Source organism: Myxine glutinosa, chromosome 2, assembly GCF_964187855.1.
Source record: "Myxine glutinosa chromosome 2, kmMyxGlut1.1, whole genome shotgun sequence".
NCBI lineage: Eukaryota > Metazoa > Chordata > Myxini > Myxiniformes > Myxinidae > Myxine > Myxine glutinosa.
Window position 1 is genome coordinate 183969192 of NC_136262.1, and position 21922 is coordinate 183991113.

At 41.2% G+C, this 21922-nt stretch overlaps 1 protein-coding gene across 2 annotated transcripts in view; it reads right to left on the reverse strand.

Moving 5' to 3' along the window:
* Positions 1-248: 248 nt before the first annotated feature.
* The window catches only part of LOC137421008 (alpha/beta hydrolase domain-containing protein 17B), a 67427-nt gene continuing 45753 nt past the window's right edge, over positions 249-21922 (reverse strand). For both annotated transcript variants that reach the window (XM_078772046.1, XM_068106630.2), the window contains exon 5: positions 249-3103. In XM_078772046.1, coding sequence (XP_078628172.1) covers positions 2875-3103 — 229 coding nt within the window. In that variant the 3' untranslated portion in view covers positions 249-2874. The remainder of the gene's footprint in view (positions 3104-21922) is intronic.

The following is a 21922-nucleotide window of genomic DNA, read 5'->3' on the forward strand; positions in this document are numbered from 1 at the left end:
GCTCAACAGCACATCATCTAAGCCCCGTCCACAGTTTCGACAAAATACAATTGTGAACAATGACAACTTTAAAAACGTGGAGAACGTGTGCAGCTTCGAAAATCCCTGCCGTCGTCTCCAAGATCGCGCGAGATCTCAATCTTGCTTGACCTATCACAAATCTAGAAGTTTTGAGTCTTCCTTCCCTTGGATAAAATAATAGGAACAAGCACCTTCACATTCAGAACATTAAAGGACAGTCACATTGCTATTGTGCCAATACTTTAATCTTTAGTTGGAGGCAAACATGGAAAGAGGTTTTCTCATATCTGTGCTCGGCAAACACGTGATGCCAGGTACCAGGCCCCAGTCCTGGATTCATACCTTTTAAACCGTACTAAATGCATGCTACACGACCATTCGAGGCACATTTACAGACAAGAATCAGTAAACCAAGAACACAAGCATGCTTCTCATCTCAACACCAAATTCCAATACCTTGCAAGTACAACACTCACAGCCTCAAAAACACTCTTCATTGCAAAGTTTAAAGGTACTGGAATTGAGTGCCATTTAAATTTTAAATGCAGCTAAAGCTGCATAAACGATTCCTGTTCATCACCCATTCAGCACGACCTTCACGGAGAGGTCGGAAAACCAACTTATATCAAACCAGGATGGGGCCCAGAGCAAAATGACAACCAAAGGGCCACCTACATACACATTGTACGCATAAATTTCTGCCCTTTTGCCTCCATTATTGCACACAATTTGTAGAAGTCTCCCAACGGAATGGACACAATGTACCCGCTCGCATCGAGCAGAAGTGGGACAGCATTGCCTATATGATCCCCGCAGGAAGAGAAGGTGCGCCAATCATAACCAGATTAAAGCGTTGTTGCAATATGGGTAATGGACACAAAGAAGTGGAAAGGCCTTTAGTGCCTACAGCCAAGCCAATGAAGCACAGTTTGATTTGGAAAAGTCATGTCATGGAAATTCAGGGGATGCCTCAAATTCTGAGCAAATTAACGTTAAAGAATAATAAGGGGAAAAGAAAATGGTTTAAAACCCCCCCCCCCCCCAAAAAAATAGTCGTTTTCTGAAACGATTAGCAAGAACAACAGCAAAGATTACAAAGCAGTTTATCATATAGTTTAAAAAAATGAATGTCCAAGCCATTGTATGTACAAAGTAATTAGCACCAGCGTACAAAAGAAAGAATATTCCCAAAAAGGTTCAAACAAATGAATTACAAGCGCCTTTGGAGCTCCGACTTCATTGCAGACCTAACTGCTGGATCGACCTTGGATTGAAAGTCAAAAGTACATAAACAATAAGTGCGTCCAACCCAAACTCCTCTGGTCATGAAGATTTGATCATCGCCATCTCTGTCGACACCTTTGGACATACCCAAGGTCAGGCACTGACCATTTAGACGAGTTTTGAACTTGAATGATCAAAACCTTGAGGATTAACTCGACTCGACCGATTATCCGAATGGTCATATAATCAGGCAGCCGGTAATCCAAAGGACTTCAGGTGTCATAATAGTCCCCCCCGCCCCCCTCAATAATCCCCTATCGCAACACTGTTCCTCTCTTTAAACAAGTCTCACAAACAAGAACACCACATCATCCAGCAAACTGCCGCTGGTATCAGATTAGGAATAATAAATTAAACAAGGTATGCCAGGAGGTCAAAAACTGGTCTAAAAAGCAAGTCCCTTACCATCCACAAACCTGAACATTTCATCAATTCGTTTGAGAGAGAAAGCTTGGATATTACCAATTCGAACAGCACCGCACCGACAGCAATAAGAATGCATTTCAATCTCTAATAAGTGCGTTATGGAAGGACCAGCACATCAAATACCACACCTTGCACTTACTTTCGAAGCAATTCCTTAACCCCTTTGAACATCAATTTATAACCTTCACACAAGGTGGTGCACAATATAACCGGATTCATGGTACACTGACGGTGCAACACGGTTAAAATCCATGGTCAACCTTTCACCCATACACTCATTCATTTAAAGGCCTAGAAACGGGTAAAATGAAAAGAATAATCTCAAATTGCAACTTTAAACTTCCCTTCACCTAAGCAGATAATTAAAGAACAAAACATTTACAAAACAATTTCCCAACACTTGATAATTGTCCCATTTCCTCAAGCATATGGACCATCAGAAAGCAGCTCCTTTGTTCATTTTGCACACATCGTTCGACAAATCATATCCAAGCCCCTTCAAACAAATCAGCAATGTAGATGGACAGCAGAAAAAGTCCAGGGTGCGTTTAAGGTGCACAAAACCATTTTCGATAGCATAAAACACAGCAAACAGGTTCTTACCCAGACAGTTTTGGTAAAGGAGTCCTTTGTTGGGAATGACTGCAATCCTTTTGAGGTCTCAGGCCAGGTTGGGAACAACCGGAATCCTCGAAGCTTCCAATCAATACCAACCGTTCATGCCACACTTGTGCTCTAGTGAAAGATGTTTATCCCTTAATATCAGCGGAAAACACAGCTAACGAGGGCTGCGTGGATCCAAGGATACAAGGAAAACATTCCATCGTTTCTTGTCAATAGTATAACTTCAAATAACCACCTTGACTTCAACCTTCTCTCGAGCACCCAACCACACTCCAACACCATCTAAAAACCCGCACCAAAAATAAACAAATCAGCAAAGTGCCTTAACAGGTGAGTCACAAAATTATTCTTAAATAACCAAAGGAGGGGAAAGGGCCAACTTCTATGGGATCAAATCATAACTGAAATCCCTTGGAATCTCATCGACACGGCAGACGTTCCTTCCTCTTGACAGCGAGACCGATACAGTGGCCACTGACGGTGCTCTTTAGCTTGCGGACCCAGCCGGAGAAGACCATTTCAGGGCATTTCAGGAAGAGGAATCTCAGATCCCACAAATCGTTTCAGGCGCTCCAGGTACTGGCCATACAGCTCGACGTCGTTGTGCCCCGCGCCTTCGACCCAAAGGGGTTCGACTGGCCGCTGACAGCGCTCGTACATGGCTAGGCCGTGCGAGAAGTCGATGACCTCATCTTCAGTGCCATGAATCACCAGGACAGGCGCACGTACACGGGCTATTTTATCAATACTGTGGGTAGGATATGGAAACAAATAAGATCAGCAAGAGGATGACTTTCTCCAAAGTACCAAATTGCCAAATAAATGACAATAACACAAACATGTTGCACACGAGGGGCTAGGTCAAAGGGTTAAAAAATCTGGACCAACGAGGGTGTGGAACAAAGAGCAGGAGTGGTGAGGGGGGAGTGGGGAGGGGGAAAGTGGGGAGGAGGGGAGTGGGCGGGGGGATTTAGAGATGTGTTGACGATGATGGCGGTGGGTGGGGGGAGGGGGTTGGGAGATACGGGACAATGGCAAAAGGGTGGCAGGGGTGACAACGATGCCGGCGGTCCAACACAGGTGGTAATGGCGAGTGGTGGTAGGGGAGGGAGTGATGATGACGTCAGCTGGTGGGGGGTATCAGTCGGGACCAAAAGGAGGGACTGGCCCACGATTTGGTACTGTAACATAAAAACTCATAATAGCTCAACCCGCTTCGCTCGTTTCACCATCATTCCTTTTAGTCTCCGATACCAAATCTCAGTCCAGTCCCTCCTTTTGGTCCCTACTCCACTGCGTGTGGTTGGCTTCGCCCATTAGAGTAGATAAAAAAAAAAAAAAAATTTTTATATAGTATTAAAGTTAAGTTTATTTAAATTTAGGAAAATCATTCATAGATCCAATAAATACCTGGTCATGTTTTATCTCTCTGATAAGATACATCCTTTTAGCACAGGAATCACCGGATAAAATATTGACAAATATTACATGAGAATTTAACTCTTGGTTTCGATATCGCTGTTGAGCTAATATGAAATGATGAACCTCTTATTGCTCTTGTCTGATTCCCTACGAAGCCCCGCCCACTTTACGCGAAGCCCCGCCCACTTTACGCGAAGCCCCGCGCACTTTACGCCAAGCCCCGCGCACTTTACGCCAAGCCCCGCGCACTTTACGCCAAGCCCCGCGCACTTTACGCCAAGCCCCGCGCACTTTACGCCAAGCCCCGCGCACTTTACGCCAAGCCCCGCGCACTTTACGCCAAGCCCCGCGCACTTTACGCCAAGCCCCGCGCACTTTACGCCAAGCCCCGCGCACTTTACGCCAAGCCCCGCGCACTTTACGCCAAGCCCCGCGCACTTTACGCCAAGCCCCGCGCACTTTACGCCAAGCCCCGCGCACTTTACGCCAAGCCCCGCGCACTTTACGCCAAGCCCCGCGCACTTTACGCCAAGCCCCGCGCACTTTACGCCAAGCCCCGCGCACTTTACGCCAAGCCCCGCGCACTTTACGCCAAGCCCCCCCCCACTTTACACCAAGCCCCCCCACTTTACGCCAAGCCCCGCCCACGTTACGCTAAGCCCCGCCCACTTTACACGAACCCCCCCACTTTACACGAACCCCCCCACTTTACACGAACCCCCCCACTTTACACGAACCCCCCCACTTTACACGAACCCCCCCACTTTACACGAACCCCCCCACTTTACACTAAGCCCCCCCCGCTTTACACTGAGCCCCCCCCGCTTTACACTGAGCCCCGCCCGCTTTACACTGAGCCCCGCCCGCTTTACACTGAGCCCCGCCCGCTTTACACTGAGCCCCGCCCGCTTTACACTGAGCCCCGCCCACTTTAGACTGAGCCCCGCCCGCTTTAGACTGAGCCCCGCCCGCTTTAGACTGAGCCCCGCCCGCTTTAGACTGAGCCCCGCGCACTTTACGTGAAGCCCCGCCCACTTTACACCAAGCCCCGCCCACTTTACACCAAGCCCCGCCCACTTTACACCAAGCCCCGCCCACTTTACACCAAGCCCCTCCCACTTTACACCAAGCCCCTCCCACTTTACACCAAGCCCCACCCACTTTACACCAAGCCCCCCCCACTTTACACCAAGCCCCCCCACTTTACACCAAGCCCCCCCCCACTTTACACCAAGCCCCCCCCACTTTACACCAGGCCCGCCCACTTTACACCAGGCCCGCCCACTTTACACCAGGCCCGCCCACTTTACACCAGGCCCGCCCACTTTACACCAGGCCCGCCCACTTTACACCAAGCCCCGCCCACTTTACACCAAGCCCCGCCCACTTTACACCAAACCCCGCCCATTTTACGCCAACCCCCGCCCATTTTACGCCAACCCCCGCCCACTTTACGCCAAACCCCGCCCACTTTACGCCAAACCCCGCCCACTTTACGCCAAACCCCGCCCAATTTACGCCAAACCCCGCCCACTTTACGCCAAGCCCCGCCCACTTTACGCCAAGCCCCGCCCACTTTACGCCAAGCCCCGCCCACTTTACGCCAAGCCCCGCCCACTTTACGCCAAGCCCCCGTCCACTTTACACCAAGCCCGGTCCACTTTACACCAAGCCCGGTCCACTTTACACCAAGCCCGGTCCACTTTACACCAAGCCCCGTCCACTTTACACTAAGCCCCGTCCACTTTACACTAAGCCCCGTCCACTTTACACTAAGCCCCGTCCACTTTACACTAAGCCCCGTCCACTTTACACTAAGCCCCGTCCACTTTACACTAAGCCCCGTCCACTTTACACTAAGCCCCGTCCACTTTACACTAAGCCCCGTCCACTTTACACTAAGCCCCGTCCACTTTACACTAAGCCCCGTCCACTTTACACTAAGCCCCGTCCACTTTACACTAAGCCCCGTCCACTTTACACTAAGCCCCGTCCACTTTACACTAAGCCCCGTCCACTTTACACTAAGCCCCGTCCACTTTACACTAAGCCCCGTCCACTTTACACTAAGCCCCGTCCACTTTACACTAAGCCCCGTCCACTTTACACTAAGCCCCGTCCACTTTACACTAAGCCCCGTCCACTTTACACTAAGCCCCGTCCACTTTACACTAAGCCCCGTCCACTTTACACTAAGCCCCGTCCACTTTACACTAAGCCCCGTCCACTTTACACTAAGCCCCGTCCACTTTACACTAAGCCCCGTCCACTTTACACGAAGCCCCGTCCACTTTACACGAAGCCCCGTCCACTTTACACGAAGCCCCGTCCACTTTACACGAAGCCCCGTCCACTTTACACGAAGCCCCGCCCACTTTACACTAAGCCCCGCCCACTGTACACTAAGCCCCGCCCACTTTACACGAAGCCCAGCCCACTTTACACGAAGCCCCGCCCACTTTACACGAAGCCCCGCCCACTTTACACGAAGCCCGCCCACTTTACACGAAGCCCCGCCCACTTTACACGAAGCCCCGCCCACTTTACACGAAGCCCCGCCCACTTCACACGAAGCCCCGCCCACTTCACACGAAGCCCCGCCCACTTCACACGAAGCCCCGCCCACTTCACACGAAGCCCCGCCCACTTCACACGAAGCCCCGCCCACTTCACACGAAGCCCCGCCCACTTCACACGAAGCCCCGTCCACTTCACACGAAGCCCCGTCCACTTCACACGAAGCCCCGTCCACTTCACACGAAGCCCCGTCCACTTCACACGAAGCCCCGTCCACTTCACACGAAGCCCCGTCCACTTCACACGAAGCCCCGTCCACTTCACACGAAGCCCCGTCCACTTCACACGAAGCCCCGTCCACTTCACACGAAGCCCCGTCCACTTCACACGAAGCCCCGTCCACTTCACACGAAGCCCCGTCCACTTCACACGAAGCCCCGTCCACTTCACACGAAGCCCCGTCCACTTCACACGAAGCCCCGTCCACTTTACACGAAGCCCCGTCCACTTTACACTAATGCAGTTCCTGCTGATGCAGTTCCTGATTTTGGATTGATGTTAGGGATATACATTCAAATTTTATACGTATATAATATATATACAGTCACGTGAAAAAGTAAGTACACCCCATGTAAAGTTTGGACTTTTTCAACATATTTCAACATACAGCTATTTGATCTTCATCTATCTATAATTCCAGTAATCTCTGTGTGTCTGTGTGTTTGTGTGTTTGTGTGTTTGTCTGTGACCGCTGTTTCTCGACAACCACGGGTCCGATATACTTGAAACTTGCCAGGTATATTGCTGGGGACCCGAGGATGTGCCTTTTCAAGGTTTCATATTAATCGGACAAGTAGTTACCGAGCTATGGCGATTTCTTTACCAAACTCCGCAAGCCGTTCGCTTTGAACCAAACCATTTCATGTAAATAGAGGGGGGGGGGGGGGGGGGATTGTCACCGTACTCGCAAGCCGTTCGCTTTGGACCAAACCATTTCATGTAAATAGAGGGGGGGGATTGTCACCGTACTCGCAAGCCGTTCGCTTTGGCTTTGCGAATGGACCAAACCATTTCATGTAAATAGAGGGGGGGGGGGATTGTCACCGTACTCGCACCCACGTACCCACGTACCCACGTACGGGCATTGCACCCACGTACGGGCATGCCCTAGTTTCAACAATATTGATAGATAAAGGTGATATAATATAACAAATATCATGAAACATTTACATTTTGTAGTCCATTGTATAATTTAAATAAACATAAATGCAAATTTCGCATGTGGAAAAAGTAAGTACACCCTTGGCTCTAATAGGTGGTATTGCCCCCTTTGGCAGAAACAACCTCAAGTAGGCGTTTCTTATAACTGTCTACCAGTCTCTGACATTGACTGGGAGAAATTTTTTCCCACTCCTCCATGCAGAATTCTTTCAGCTGTGCAATGTTTGAAGGGTTTCTTGCATGCACAGCTCGTTTCAAATCCCCCCACAACATCTCGATGGGATTTAGATCCGGGATTTGACTTGGCCATTCCAGAACCCCTCCATTTCTTTCTTTTCAGCCATTCCTTGGTGGATTTACTAGTACATTTAGGGTCATTGTCATGTTGCAAGGTCCACCTTTGATTGAGCTTCAACTTTCCGACAGATGGCCTCACATTATCCTCAAGCACCCTCTGGTACAATGAAGAATTCATAGTGGATTCTATGATGGCGAGCTGCCCAGGCCCTGATGCAGCAAAGCTGCCCCAAACCATAATATTTCCACCACCATGCTTTATCGTTGGTATCAGGTTCTTGTGGTCAAATGCTGTCTTTGGTTTTTGCCAAACATGTGTTCTGGTACTGTGGCCACATAGCTCTACCTTTGACTCATCTGTCCAGAGCACATTGTTCCAGAAGTGCTGGTCTTTGCCTCGGTGTTCATTGGCAAACTTTAGTCTTTAGTCTCTGATGTTCTTTCTGGACAGCAAAGGTTTCCTCCTGGCACACCTCCCATGTAGATCAAATTTGTGCAGCCTCTTTCTAATGGTAGACTCGTGCACTTTGACATCAACAGTGGCAAGAGCTACCTGTAGGTCCCGTGATGACATTCTGGGGTTCTTACAGACTTCTTTCAGAATCTTGCGGTCTGCTCTCGGGCTGAACTTGCTGGGGCGGCCTGGCCTGAACAAGTTGGCAGTTGTTTGGAATCTTCTCCACTTGTAGATGATCTTCTGGACAGTCGAACGATTGATTTCAAATTGTTTGGAGATCTTTTTAAATCCCTTCCCAGACTCGTCGGCATCTATAACCTTCTTTCTGGAGGCCTCAGAGAGCTCTTTTGATCTAGGCATGGTGACGCCGCACACTTCAACAACAAAGAGCAAACCAAACGAAATGTCTGAGGTTTAAATACGACGGGTTCCTCCAAGATCCTCTCTAACGATGTTCTAATCATTTGCACCTGAGCTGGTGCACCTGATTCTAATTTTAGGTATTTGAAGTAGTGATAAATGAAGGGGTGTACTTACTTTTTCCACATGCGAAATTTGCATTTATGTTTATTTAAATTATACAATGGACAACAAAATGTAAATGTTTCATGATATTTGTAATATTATATCACCTTTATCTCTCAATATTGTTGAAATGAAGATCAAATAGCTGTATGTTGAAATATGTTGAAAAAGTCAAAACTTTCCATGGGGTGTACTTACTTTTTCACCTGACTGTATCAGGCATAAAACCTTCAACAGCTCCCTTACCCATTCTATCACTAAACGAATATAGTGTACATTTCATCATTTCAGATGTAGCAGAGACATAATCAACCGCTTCAACCTCTTGTGTTCCAATATACAAACGGACACTATCAAACATTTTCCAGAAGAAATCATTAATGAGTGTAGCATTAGTATTATTCGCAGCCTTAGTGAATTTAAATTTACACAACAAGAAACTATCAGCTGATTCAAGTAAGTTTGTTGATTATGAATTTCAAAACTTTTTGTTCCATTTGTATTTGAATCTGTTCCTGTTATAGCATTTACCTTAAAATAGTCTTCCTTTTTAGTAGAGTTTGAGATGATAATCGTATCATCCAAATCATAGATACTATCAATCGCTTCCAGACTTGTATTTATTTAGTAAAAAAAAAAGTAGTTAAAACTTTTGAAACCCTGACAACTATTTCAATGATCTTTTGTCATTCTTGTGGAGAGAGTTGAGTTTTGCCTTTCTTAATTTCTTTGATTGCTTGTAATTTAGGAGACTCCTTTTGAGTATCTTTTATACTCTTTAGAGCACCCGCTACATTTCCCATGGCATAAGCGGTTGAACCAATTAGGTCTTTATGTTTAAGAATGGTTGAACCAATACCCATTAGAGTATCAATTATCCCATCTCCTTTATTTCTAAATTGATGTCCTGCACCCCGTTGTCTCTTGGGTTTATAGTATCCTCTGCCAAGAAACATACCTTCACCCTTATAGTATTGCGAAAGGAACATCCCATCCCCATTTTTTGTAAATATTTTATATTTTATCAACTCGTGTTTCCTCACAATAACCATCGTATTTATTTTTTGGAAAACTTCACGTAGGTGAATTCTAATGGATATAATTTCTTCATTAAAGGAAATCATACGATTATCTTGATCGGTTATCCTAAAATTTACTCTGTATATGGTTTTTCCTGACACAGGTAAATAGACAAGATTTTTTGGTTCCATATTGAATTTATAACCAATCAGAGTTGAGTATGCACTGAATGAAAATATTGTATTTGTTCTTATTCCATTGTTATAAGCACCATCAATCAAATCACAATGAATTGATACCGAATTTATACCTGAGGATATTTGAATGACATCATCACTGTAAAATATCCCGTTAGTTTCAATCTATTTTGAGGAGAAACCCAATAGCTCTCTGAATGAATTATCAATCATGAAATCAACTTTATAATTATTTTTAAGTTTAATAGTTGATTTTGAAGTATGTTTTTGAATATCTATTGCAATATTTTTCGGTTCATCACCATGGTCTTTCATAAGACAGGCAATTTCAGAAGATATTTGGGAAATCTCATGTGCCCCGGGTGAACCTGTTATAGTTTATATCCACTTCCTGGATTATAACTAAACTTGTTATTTTTCTCAGTGATATTAAACAAGGTATTATAAGTTTCCATTGACAGTAAAGATGCCTCATATTCTTTTGTGGGATCAAGTTGTATTGGGTAAGGGAATGAAGCCGTGCAATCACTTGTCGTGAAATTAAAACTAAGAATTGTGCTTCTCATCTTATTTAATATGTAATAAAATATCTTTGCATTGATATTTATTAATTATTTTCATATTCATCAACTGGTCTAAAATGGCTGAGGCTTCATTAAAACAATTGTTGTTTCCAGCCTTCTTACTACCTAACAGCAATCATAGCCTATTAACTAATTGTGATGGGTCATTTGGAAGAAAACGAACACCTGAACCACAAACAAGCTTACTTAAAGCATCAATAATACGTTTTTCCTTCTCATTCTTCTTTCTTTTACCAGCAACATAAACCCCATAACGAAGTGAGTTTAGTAAATCAATATATACTCTATAATCTTCAATTTTTTACATTCAATGGTTCATTGAAATATGTTGAATCAGTACCAGGACCTTCTGTTCCTCAGCTTCCATCTTTTGTTGGAAGAAACAATAATCTTGGAGTTAATTTAACAGGTGGCCGAGCAGAACTCAAGAATCTCAAATTATCATGAAATATCACTACCGTTTCTTTAACAAGATAGAATATTAGTGGGGCGGCTTAGCCCAAATATTCAAAAGAATTGTGCATTTTGTGATACAAGCACCAAATTTGGCACACTAGTAGACTATCATATTATGAAAAGATCTGGATATTGGGCCATCTCAGATTCAGAGATTTGATTTTTGCAAGATTTGCAGATTTTGCAAGCTGAGATTGCAACGCCAGGGACGGCCGACTCCTTCCTACGAGCTGCCCACGTCACCCGCACAAGAAGAGCTCATCAAATCACTGCAGCGGCACTGCACATCCTGCAACACCGTGCGTATGAACGCCACTGTATGACATATGCTGATGATGCAGAAGACCTGCCTGAGTTCGAAGACTGGTGTCACCAGAGAGGAGAAGACATTCCCAACTTTCAGTACTGGGCAACTGTGCTGGAACTAGAGATGTTGGTACTGGTCTACGTGCGTTCTCTGCGGCAGGCTTCATTCACGACGTACCTTGATGCCCTGACGGAACTGGTCCCATGGTTCCATGCCTTAGACCACACACACTATGCCAGGTGGGTCCCTGTTCACCTGAGGGACACGGTTGCACTCCCAATGAAGCACCCAGATGTAGCCAGAGAATTCAGGGCTGGCAACTTCACTGTACAGAAGACGAAGGTGTTCTCTTCGATCCCAATCGAATCGAAATCTTGCAAAAATCAAATCTCTGAATCTGAGATGGCCCAATATCCAGATCTTTTCATAATATGATAGTCTACTAGTGTACCAAATTTGGTGCTTGTATCACAAAATGCACAACAGGTTTGCTATGCTGCTACACTATATTGCTGTTTCTTCTGTTGGAATGAGAACCGCTATGGTTTTTGAATCCGCTGAATATTCCTTGTTTGAAATAATCTTCAGAGCATAATCGGGAGGTTGATTTATCTCCTTCAGTTGTTGAAATAATCCTTCTATTCTGTTGAAATAATATTCCATATTCATAGTCATATTCTAATTCTACTAAATCTTTATTCTCCTTTAATTTTCTCATTCTCCTTAATTATTTTAGTCATTTTACTAAAATAATCTATCATTTGAAGTTTTTTTTTGGAGTATATTCTATCGCGGGAATTGTAGAGGGTTGAGAAGTTTTTAAAAGTGGTTTTAAAATTTTCTCTTGTTTTCTTTCAAAGGCTTCTTCACCAGTTAGTTTCTGTCTCTGTTTCTGTTTCTTCTTTATCTCTTCCTGTTGTTTAGCAACTTTTGAAACCAACTCCTGATGCCCCTTAAATCTTCTTGCTCTTTCTTGTGCATTCATTTTCTGTATTTATTTAGTGAAAAAATATCATTTACTGAATTCTAAGGGTCAGTGGGGAAATTTTCCTTTTCTTTATCATTAAAGTAGATGTGTTCAAATAAATCATTTTCTTTAAATATTTTATCTAATTCTTTATTAGCATTAATACAAGTTGTAATTTCTTCTTCACTAATACTAGTATCTCTGCTTTTCATACGTTGGCGTTGAGTTTCTTCATCAACATCAAAACCAAATGATAAAACCTTAACTCCATCATCACTCAGATGTTTCATAATTTGTCTCATTCCTTCTGGATTAGTTTCTAGAATCCCAAGACCACCAGATTTTAGTTTCTTTAACTCACTCTCACAATGTGAATATTTTGTCGTGCCAAGAGAGACCTCCTCAAATATTTGACCTTCGTTCCTCAATCACTTATGTTCCTCCATTGAAATGTAGTAATAATCTTCGCCTTCTATCTCTCCTGGTCACATTGTTCTGGTTGTTGTAGATACAATACGAATCATAGGGTGTTTTTTTTTTGTTGTTTTTTTACTTACAATCTTTTCATTTTTACTATTCAAGAGTTTAGATTTATGAAAGTTTTTTTTTTCCTGAAGCAGATTTACCTACAAGATTAATAATAAAAGTTGTCATTTATGTATTTATGTTTGCAATTATTTATAAAATAAAAAAATATCATTTAGTATCTCATCTTGTTTCACAACAACATATTGTTGGTAGTGGGATATATAGATTTAGGTAGATCTGCATAGGTAGGTGCTCCGGTGATCGTGGGTAGCAAGAACCATCTCGATGTAAATAAGTAGAGGACCTGTCTCGCTCGGATGTCGGATAAGTTGTATATGCATCCCCACCACGAGGGGGCAGGGCATGTTAAGTAGTTGTAGGGAATATGCTAATTCCCCTGTGTGTCGTTCCCTCTGTGATCATTCCTGTGTCTCATGGCAACGCACATAAACATGTTAGGAATCCTTCCCCATTAGCCCACACAAATAAAAATGAATGAATGATCGTTTTGAGGCCATTTTTCCCCACTAAAGCGGGGGTTGGCCTTGCGGGCCCCATGACAATCATGGTTCCCTATTTGAGGCAATGTTTTTATGGCCGGATGCCCTTCCTGACACCAACCCTTGGTCGCCTCTTACGATGCGCAGGGATACGGTGTACCTATTCTAAACCGGGGTACACACCGGGATCATTCATCCCAGCAAGCTGGTACTCAATTTGCTGACCTCGGAAGGATGACAGGCTGAGTCAACCCCCCTGGTGTTAATTCAGCGATCGACCGTGATTCGAACCCAGGATCCTAGGATCCCAAGCCGGCACCCTAACCGCTAAGCCAACAACAGGCTCAAACAAACAAACAACACACAAACACTAATTAATTCCCCCCCTTATAATAAAACTCACCAGAAGCCAGTTCCGGGCACTGCCGACAGAGCTGCAGCCAGCTACAACACCAACCTGCATGGCAACACTCATTGCTCAGGCAGGCTGAGGCCAAGCCCACCTCGCAATGGATTGGTAAGAGGGTTTGATGGGCAGATGATGTCACTGGAAGGGAGGGCCAATCGGCACGCAGCTGAAGCCCAGAGACAAGGAGCCAGCTGATTGGCCAAGGATGATTAATAAAAGTGGAGAGAAGCCAACATTTTGCCTCTCTCTTGTTCTGGATGCAATAGCAAATGGTCGGAGACCGACATTTGCACCCTCTTTTCCATCTGGTTCTGGTCCCTCTCGTGGTTGGACTGCCTCTTGCTATGGAGCCTACCTGCGAGTGAGTGTGGACAATCGGCGTTCTGGTCCTCGGCGCAGGTGGTTGCGTGCCGGCCTCGTCTCCTCGTTCCCCTGTTCCTTTGGCATCGGGAGTTGAAGCAGCCGACAGGAGAGGCAGTGCGTGGACGAGTGTACGAGCGAGGCTTGCCGCTGCAGCATGGTGAGTGAGGCGCTCGGCGAGGCCTGACGGCACGCGAACAAGGGCGCATCGAGGCCTGCTTCCCGCCAACATCGGCGCCACGGCGGGCTTGTGCGCATGGAGCCGACGATCCCTGACATCCAGCCAGACAAAGATAAGCTGACACCACACGACACGGTTCCTTTTGTAAATTCTCCTTTGTGTTGTTTTGGAAGTCTGATGTGGGGACGTCCCAATTTAGGATTATATTTATTTACCGGCGCGTTTCTTTGTATCGGGTTTCGGTTTCGTAAAATAAACAAGTTTCTTTTTGTACATTTAATTCGGTGTTCGCTTGATTTAATCTCCACAGGTTTGAGGGCTGCCGTCGGAACCGTGAGGTAAGGAACTTCAGCATCCTCCTCACCCTCTTTCTTTAGCCTCCTCCCTCCCCGCGTGTATGAACTCTGCCATATTTGAACTGAATTCCTTCTGAGTTAAAGCTTGCTCGGTTAATCTGTTTCCTTGGTCGGTTTTTAAATCGCGAGGAACACGACAATATTTATATTTTCCAATCTTGTGTTTCATATTATCCTCAAATTCCTTTTTACTACATAATGTAGAACAATCGTCTCTCCAAAAATTATTTACATCTATTGAATTTAACTTAAATAGAATGAAAGTATTGGCATTGTTTCTTATTGAGTGACGAGGGAGTTGAAAGTATGATTGACTGAGATAAATACAATTACAAGAAGAATGTATCCCTCTTGTATAGTTGCTATCCATAACCATTTGGTTTCTCTCATTAACACAATCAAAGATAACGAGGTTCTTTTTTTGATTTATCTCAATCTTGGGGTAAAGGTATATCATCCGTATTATCGCTGAGAAGACAAGTTATGGGTTTATGTTTTGATTTCTTTTTTGTATCACAAAATAGTTGTATTATATCTTCAATGTTGTAATCATTTAGTTTGTTTTGAAGCTTAAATAAACCGATTATTGCTTCTTTTTGAAAACCTGCATTAAAACCTTGTGATAGTAGTTGATACTCGGGTTGAAAACTTGACTTTGTGAAAATTATTAAATTATCATAATCTAAAAAGTTGGGAGTAAGGAGAATCTTTCAAAGCAAACAGGTTTTCCCACATCCACTTGAACCAACTATTAGACATTTAATGAATTTGGGAGATTTTTATGGTTGTTAAATTTTATCTTATTTTCCCAGACAGGTAATAAAATCATTCATTTATATATTTGGAAAACAAGTCATATAAATTTTATGAGCTTTTCTCGAAACTATATTTTATCCTGAGTTCGGCTTGAATTTTAAGATAATCCATTATTTTATTTATATAATATCTTGTGTTGACATTTCCCTGAAATTGACAATCGTGAATAACAAATAACATCAATCCTTGAAACTATACCATAATTTTATCAGTCTCTTCCATTGTAAGGAAAGGTGTATTATCACCCTCATACTTAACGTTCATTTCTCTTATTAATCTTTTAAAGTAATTCATTTTTGGTGTAATTTTAAAATAGTTATATTTCTTTTTATATTTTTTATCATCATTAATTGAAAGATCATCACAAAATAAACATTGTTTATGGGTTTTTGACTGTGTTTAATCCCACTCTATCACAAGCCAGACAATTCTCTAATTTATCATATGGAGTATCAGGGAATTCAAGAGGCTCAATCATTTATATTCATTTATATTCATCATATTTATATCGTAAATAATTTATATCGTAAATATAGCCAGGGGTTGGCTTAGCGGTTACGGTGCTGGCTTGGGATCCTAGGATCCTGGGTTCGAATCCCGGTCGATCGCTGAATTAACACCAGGGGGGTTGAGTCAGCCTGTCATCCTTCCAAGGTCGGCAAATTGAGTACCAGTTCACTGGTAATTCCCTGTGTGTCGCAAAGGGCAACTAACAGGGTTGGCGGCAGGAAGGGCATCCGGCCATAAAACATCGCTTCAAAAAGGGGACCATGGTGCCCAAAAAAGGCCAACCCCCGCTCTGCGGGGAAAAATGGCCTCAAAAGGTGGTTCATATTTATATCGTAAAACTTTACTTAAAATAAATTTAATTTTCACTATAATCAGTGCTTTCATCATCATCATCATCTATAAAACTACTATCACAACTCTCGTTTGAAAACGAACTCAGTATCATAACTGTCTTCTGTTCCAATAGAGATACTATCATCAGTATCATAGCTGTCTTCTGTTCCAATTGAGATACCATCATAACCCTCAAAATATTCATATTTAATTTTTTCCTCAATATATTTCTCAGTATGTTCTCCAAATGAGACTGTCTTCGAGTTATCATCATCCCCAAAGTCTACACTTGAATAATGACTCATATTTAATTAGGAGAAAAAAAACATTACCATCTATATTAAAAACCCTTCCACTGAAGGGAATTGAAGAATCAATAGATTGAAAATTACTATGAATTATTTTATTTTAAACAAATTTTTCATATATTAATGGATACTTATTGTTCAGACTGTAAAAAATATAATTTCTCTGTGAAGTCTCTTCATAATCACCTAATAAGTGAGAAACATAAATAATGTTATGTATCCTCCTATTACATATTGTGATATTTGGAAACGTAATTTTTCTTCAAGGTTAAAATATACAAGACATACGTTAACAAAGAAACATATGTCCGAACCAGAACCAACTTATTGTTATCTACGTGAGCGTGATTTTAAAACTCAGTGATTATGTTAAACATACACAAATAGTCAGGTTCACTGTTTTTTCGTTCAAAATCATGGTAGATTAGCAAACCTATACATTTTTGGAAACGTTATTACATGGAAAATCTGAAAATCAATGTTTACATTTGCCAATTCCGACCAATTCGATTCGACCAATTCGACCAATCGACCAATTACATTCGACCAATTCGACCATTCGACCATTCGACCAATCGCTTCGATCGACCATTCAACCATTCGACCAATTCGATCGATTCGATTTGATTCATCGAATTCGATTCGATCGACCATTCGACCAATTTGATTTGCCAATCAATTTGACCGACCTTTGCTTGTGTGGAACGGACTGTGAAAACGATGCGGACTATATTGTCGGATACGACACACAGGACAGTGATGACGAACTCTCAATGGCATATTCTGTAATCGTGTATGTTTGATGCCATTGATGCCATTGATGTGTATATTTTGTCATTGACTGCCTGTGTAGATGTGAAGTTATACTGACTGCATGTGTATACTGTATATATGATTTTGCTGACTGCCTGTGTATGTTTGGTGATATGAATTATTGTGACACATTTTGATGTTATTAACTGCCTGTACAAAATGATAACATGTATTTGATTATGCAACTTATCACGAATATAAAGACAGTATTTTGCAATTCAAAACCTTTGATTCGTGTCTTACCATTCCCCATAGCACTAATTTGATACTTTCATTGGATTCCTTGTCCCTGAAAATATAGGTTTAGTATATTTTAAAAAGTTTTTAGGGTAATTAGAGGCAGAAATAGAACAAAATATGTATTTTACAGTGGCCATTTTGAAAATCCAAAATGGCCGCCATACAGGTATCTCTCCAAATGTAAACATTGATTTTTAGTTTCCTTATGCTATAACCTTTCCAAAAATGTATAGGTTTGCTAATCTACCATGATTTTGAACGAAATATAATTTATTGACATAGTGAACCTGACTAAAACGAAAAGACATATGACCAAGATGAATATTAAATGTGTTAAATCATTTGATTCATTGCTTGAATAGGCAAGACCAAAAGGTACATATGATAGTGATTATGACCCACATGAAGCTGAGGATGATTTCTAGATTATGTTTTTAGTTTAAGCAAAGATTATATGAGTAAATAGTAGCCCTTTTTAGGGTTTATTTTATGTGTTGTATTAACTTTAATTGCTTATAAATGGAGAGTAAAACTTTCTGCGATATTTGCAATAGAGACTATAAAGAACAAAAGACGTATAATAGACATATACGCTCAAATAAACATATTGAGAATGCTAAAATAGAGGAGAGAAGATCAAATATTACTCATAAAGTAATTGGTCTTGATGGCAAAATTATAAGTAGTGATAAGCTTGCAAAATCATTTCGTTTTGCTCGTAGAAATCCAATCATTGAAAAGAGTGTTGGTATCAACGGTGAAATTGTAGAGACTCGTAAACTAACAATAACAAAGGTTGGTAAATGTTTTGGAGATGGTATTACCGTTAAACTTATAAAATTTAGAGAAGAGCAAAAGTCTATGGCTGATGCACTTGATATATCAGAGGAGATGATTGTAAATGAGGTGAAGAAATCCCCAAAGGAAAATAAGACAATCAAAATGTATATTGGTGCATATTTTAAATTCTCAAAAGATGATTTTACTGATACGGTATAGATGAGAACAACACCATACTTTATAACATCTGTTGAGGATTTCAGAAACTCTAATATTTTTCAAGAACTCATCTGCTATTAATTCAGTGATACACAGGAGGGAAGTGGTTGTAACATAAAGTCAAGAGGATATATAGATTTACATATCTTAAAGTCAGTACCATTAAAAGCTTCATCATATATAGAACTGCCTGATTTTATCAAAAATAAAAATGCTGTCATTAATATACAGAATAAAGATAAGTGTTTTCTATGGAGTGTATTAACATATCTTCATAATGTTAAAAAGAATCCACAAAGAGTCAGCAACTACAAAAAAATATGAGGATGAGATGAATTGTAGTGGATTAAAATTTCCAATGAAGATTAGAGACGTACCAAAGTTTGAAAATCTAAATAATGTATCTGTCAATGTATATGGAATAAATGAAGATAATAAAATTCAGGTTTTAAGCATAAGCTCATCATTTATTGAGGATAAACATATTGATCTCTATTTTAGTAATGAGGATAATTATTATTATGCATATAAAAAGAGTTTCTAGATTAGTAAGTGATCAAGTTTATAAATCTGGTCATAAGGCATTTGTTTGTGGATGTATTAATACATTTAGATCACAAGAGAGTTTAGATAAACATAGCAATTATTGTGGTGAACTTTAGGCAACAGTTATTAACATGCCTAAAAGTGGAGAGAAGGTTGTATTTAAAGAAATTAATAAATGTGTTAAACATCCATTCGTTATATGTGCAGATTTTGAAAGTATATTGGAATCAGTTGAAGATATCAAAAAGTATCAGAAACATGTTCCTTGTGGATTTTGTTATTACATTAACTCCTCAGTCACATTTGCTCTATGGCTAGGATACGGCGGCCGTACCCCCCCTAAATTGACAGAAACGTGCGGCGGCTGCAGAGTTTCTGAGGTGGCCTCAGGGTGGCCCTAGGGCGTATGGCTATCTTTTACAGGCCGTAGGGGTCGCCGTGGAATTATAGCGCGGAGTTATAACTTTTTTCATTTCTAGGTCGGCCGTAGCAATTCGACAAGCCGTAGCCATGACAACTGTAAGTGCTGTTATACATATGAAAAAGAACTGGTATATATACCCACTCGTTACCGTCCGTCTGGCCGCACGTTCGCCTTAGGGCCCCCCTGCGGTCGCCTTGCGGGCACCTTGAGGCTACCTTGAAAATTCTATGGCCGCCGCAGGGACGCCCTAAGGTCACCGTGCGACATCAAATCAAAGACCGTACGGCACCCCCACGTTTTCGGTCTCCACAATTTCTAAATACCCCGTGCGGCTACCCGAAAAATAAAAACATATGTGACTGCTACATTGTGTGACCGTGGAAATACTGCGGCCGCCCTATAATTGCTAGTGGCCGTAGATTTTTTAGACCCTACGGCCGCCGAGCCAAATGTGACTGAAGCATAAATCATTGGTTGGTGAAGAGTATAACAAGTTAGAACTTTACAGAGGAGAAGATGCAGCTGAGAAATTTGTTAACAGACTTAAGGATGATTGTGTTAAGACTTGTTATTATAATGTATAAAACAAATAAAGAAATGTCGTTAATCAATGAAGAAGAAGATTATAAAAATAGTAATACTTGTCATATATGTTCAGAGAATATTGAAGATAAAAAGGTTAGATATCATTGCCACATATCAGGAAAGTTCAGAGGAGCAGCTCATGAGTCTTGTAATCTAAATTATAAAACGCCATCATTTATAACCATACTCCTTCATAACAACTCACATTATGACACCCATTTATTCATCAAACAACTCAGCAAAACACCCGGTGATATTTCAGCCAATCCAAATACAGATCAAAACTACATTTCATTCACAAAAAATCTAAATACAAATCCCAGAACAAATATTAGATTTCTTGATTCATATAAATTAATGGCAAGTCCTCTAGCTTCTTTAGTATCAAACAGTCATTTCCTATTCTTTAGTCATTTTGAAGACATCAACTTGTTAACCAAGAAGGGTATTTATCCTGATGATTATATGTATTCATTTGAAAAGTTTAATGATACAAAACTTCCATGAAAAGAAAATTTCTATAATGAACTTAACAAGACAAATATAACTGATGAAGAGTATAAAAGAACACAGGAAGTATGGGATAAATTCAACAAATAATATGGGTGAATATCATGATCTTTATTTAAAAACGGATGTATTACTATTAGCTAATGTATTCGAGACATTCAGAGATGTTTGCCATAAGAATCGTATGGTCTCAATCTTGTAAATTATTTCACAACACCTCGTTTAGCTTGGTCTGCTATGTTGAAGATGACAAAACAGCCGTTGGATTTGTTAGGTGATGTTGATATGTTATTGAGGATTGAGAAAGCAAAGAGGGTTGGTATATCACAAGTATGTAGTAAGAGGTATGCTAAAGCAAATAATAAATATCTTCCAGATTATGATAAGGAAAAAGATTCATCATATCTCATGTATTTTGATGCTAATAATCTTTATGGATGGGCAATGTCAGAAGCATTACCATATGGTGGTTTTAAATGGGTTAATGAGAATAAGCATGATGAGGTATTGAGAGATGTTCTAAGGCATACTGATAAAAATTTAGATAAAATAAAGTTTGGTTATTACTTTGAAGTTGATTTAAAATACCCCAAGATAATTCATAATAAACATAAGGATTTTCCATTTGGTCCTTGTGGTGAAACTCCAAATTCAGATTTGTTTAGTGATTATCAAAAGTCATTCTTTGAAATATCTAAATATATTCCAACGTCAAAACTTATGACTACATTACATGATAAAAAGAATTATGTTGTTCATCAAATAAATCTTGTTCTAATGGTGGATTCTGAACTAGTAGTGAAGAAAGTACATAGGATACTAAAGTTTAGTCAAAGTCATTGGTTCGGTAAATATATTGATTATAATACAAAGATGAGAACAAAGGCAAATAATGATTTTGAAAAGGATTTTTACAAGTTGATGAATAATGCTGTATTTGGGAAAACTATTGAGAATCTAAGAAATACACAAGATGTAAGATTAGCTACAACAAGAGAGAAAGCAGAGAAACTAATAAACAAACCTAGTTTTAAAAGAGTTGAGATATTCACTGAAAACTTTTGTGCAGTTCATCTAGTTATAGAGTGTATACTAATGGATAAACCTATTTATGTTGGAACAACGGTATTGGATTTATCAAAATATCTTATGTATGATTATCTGTATAATAATATAAAG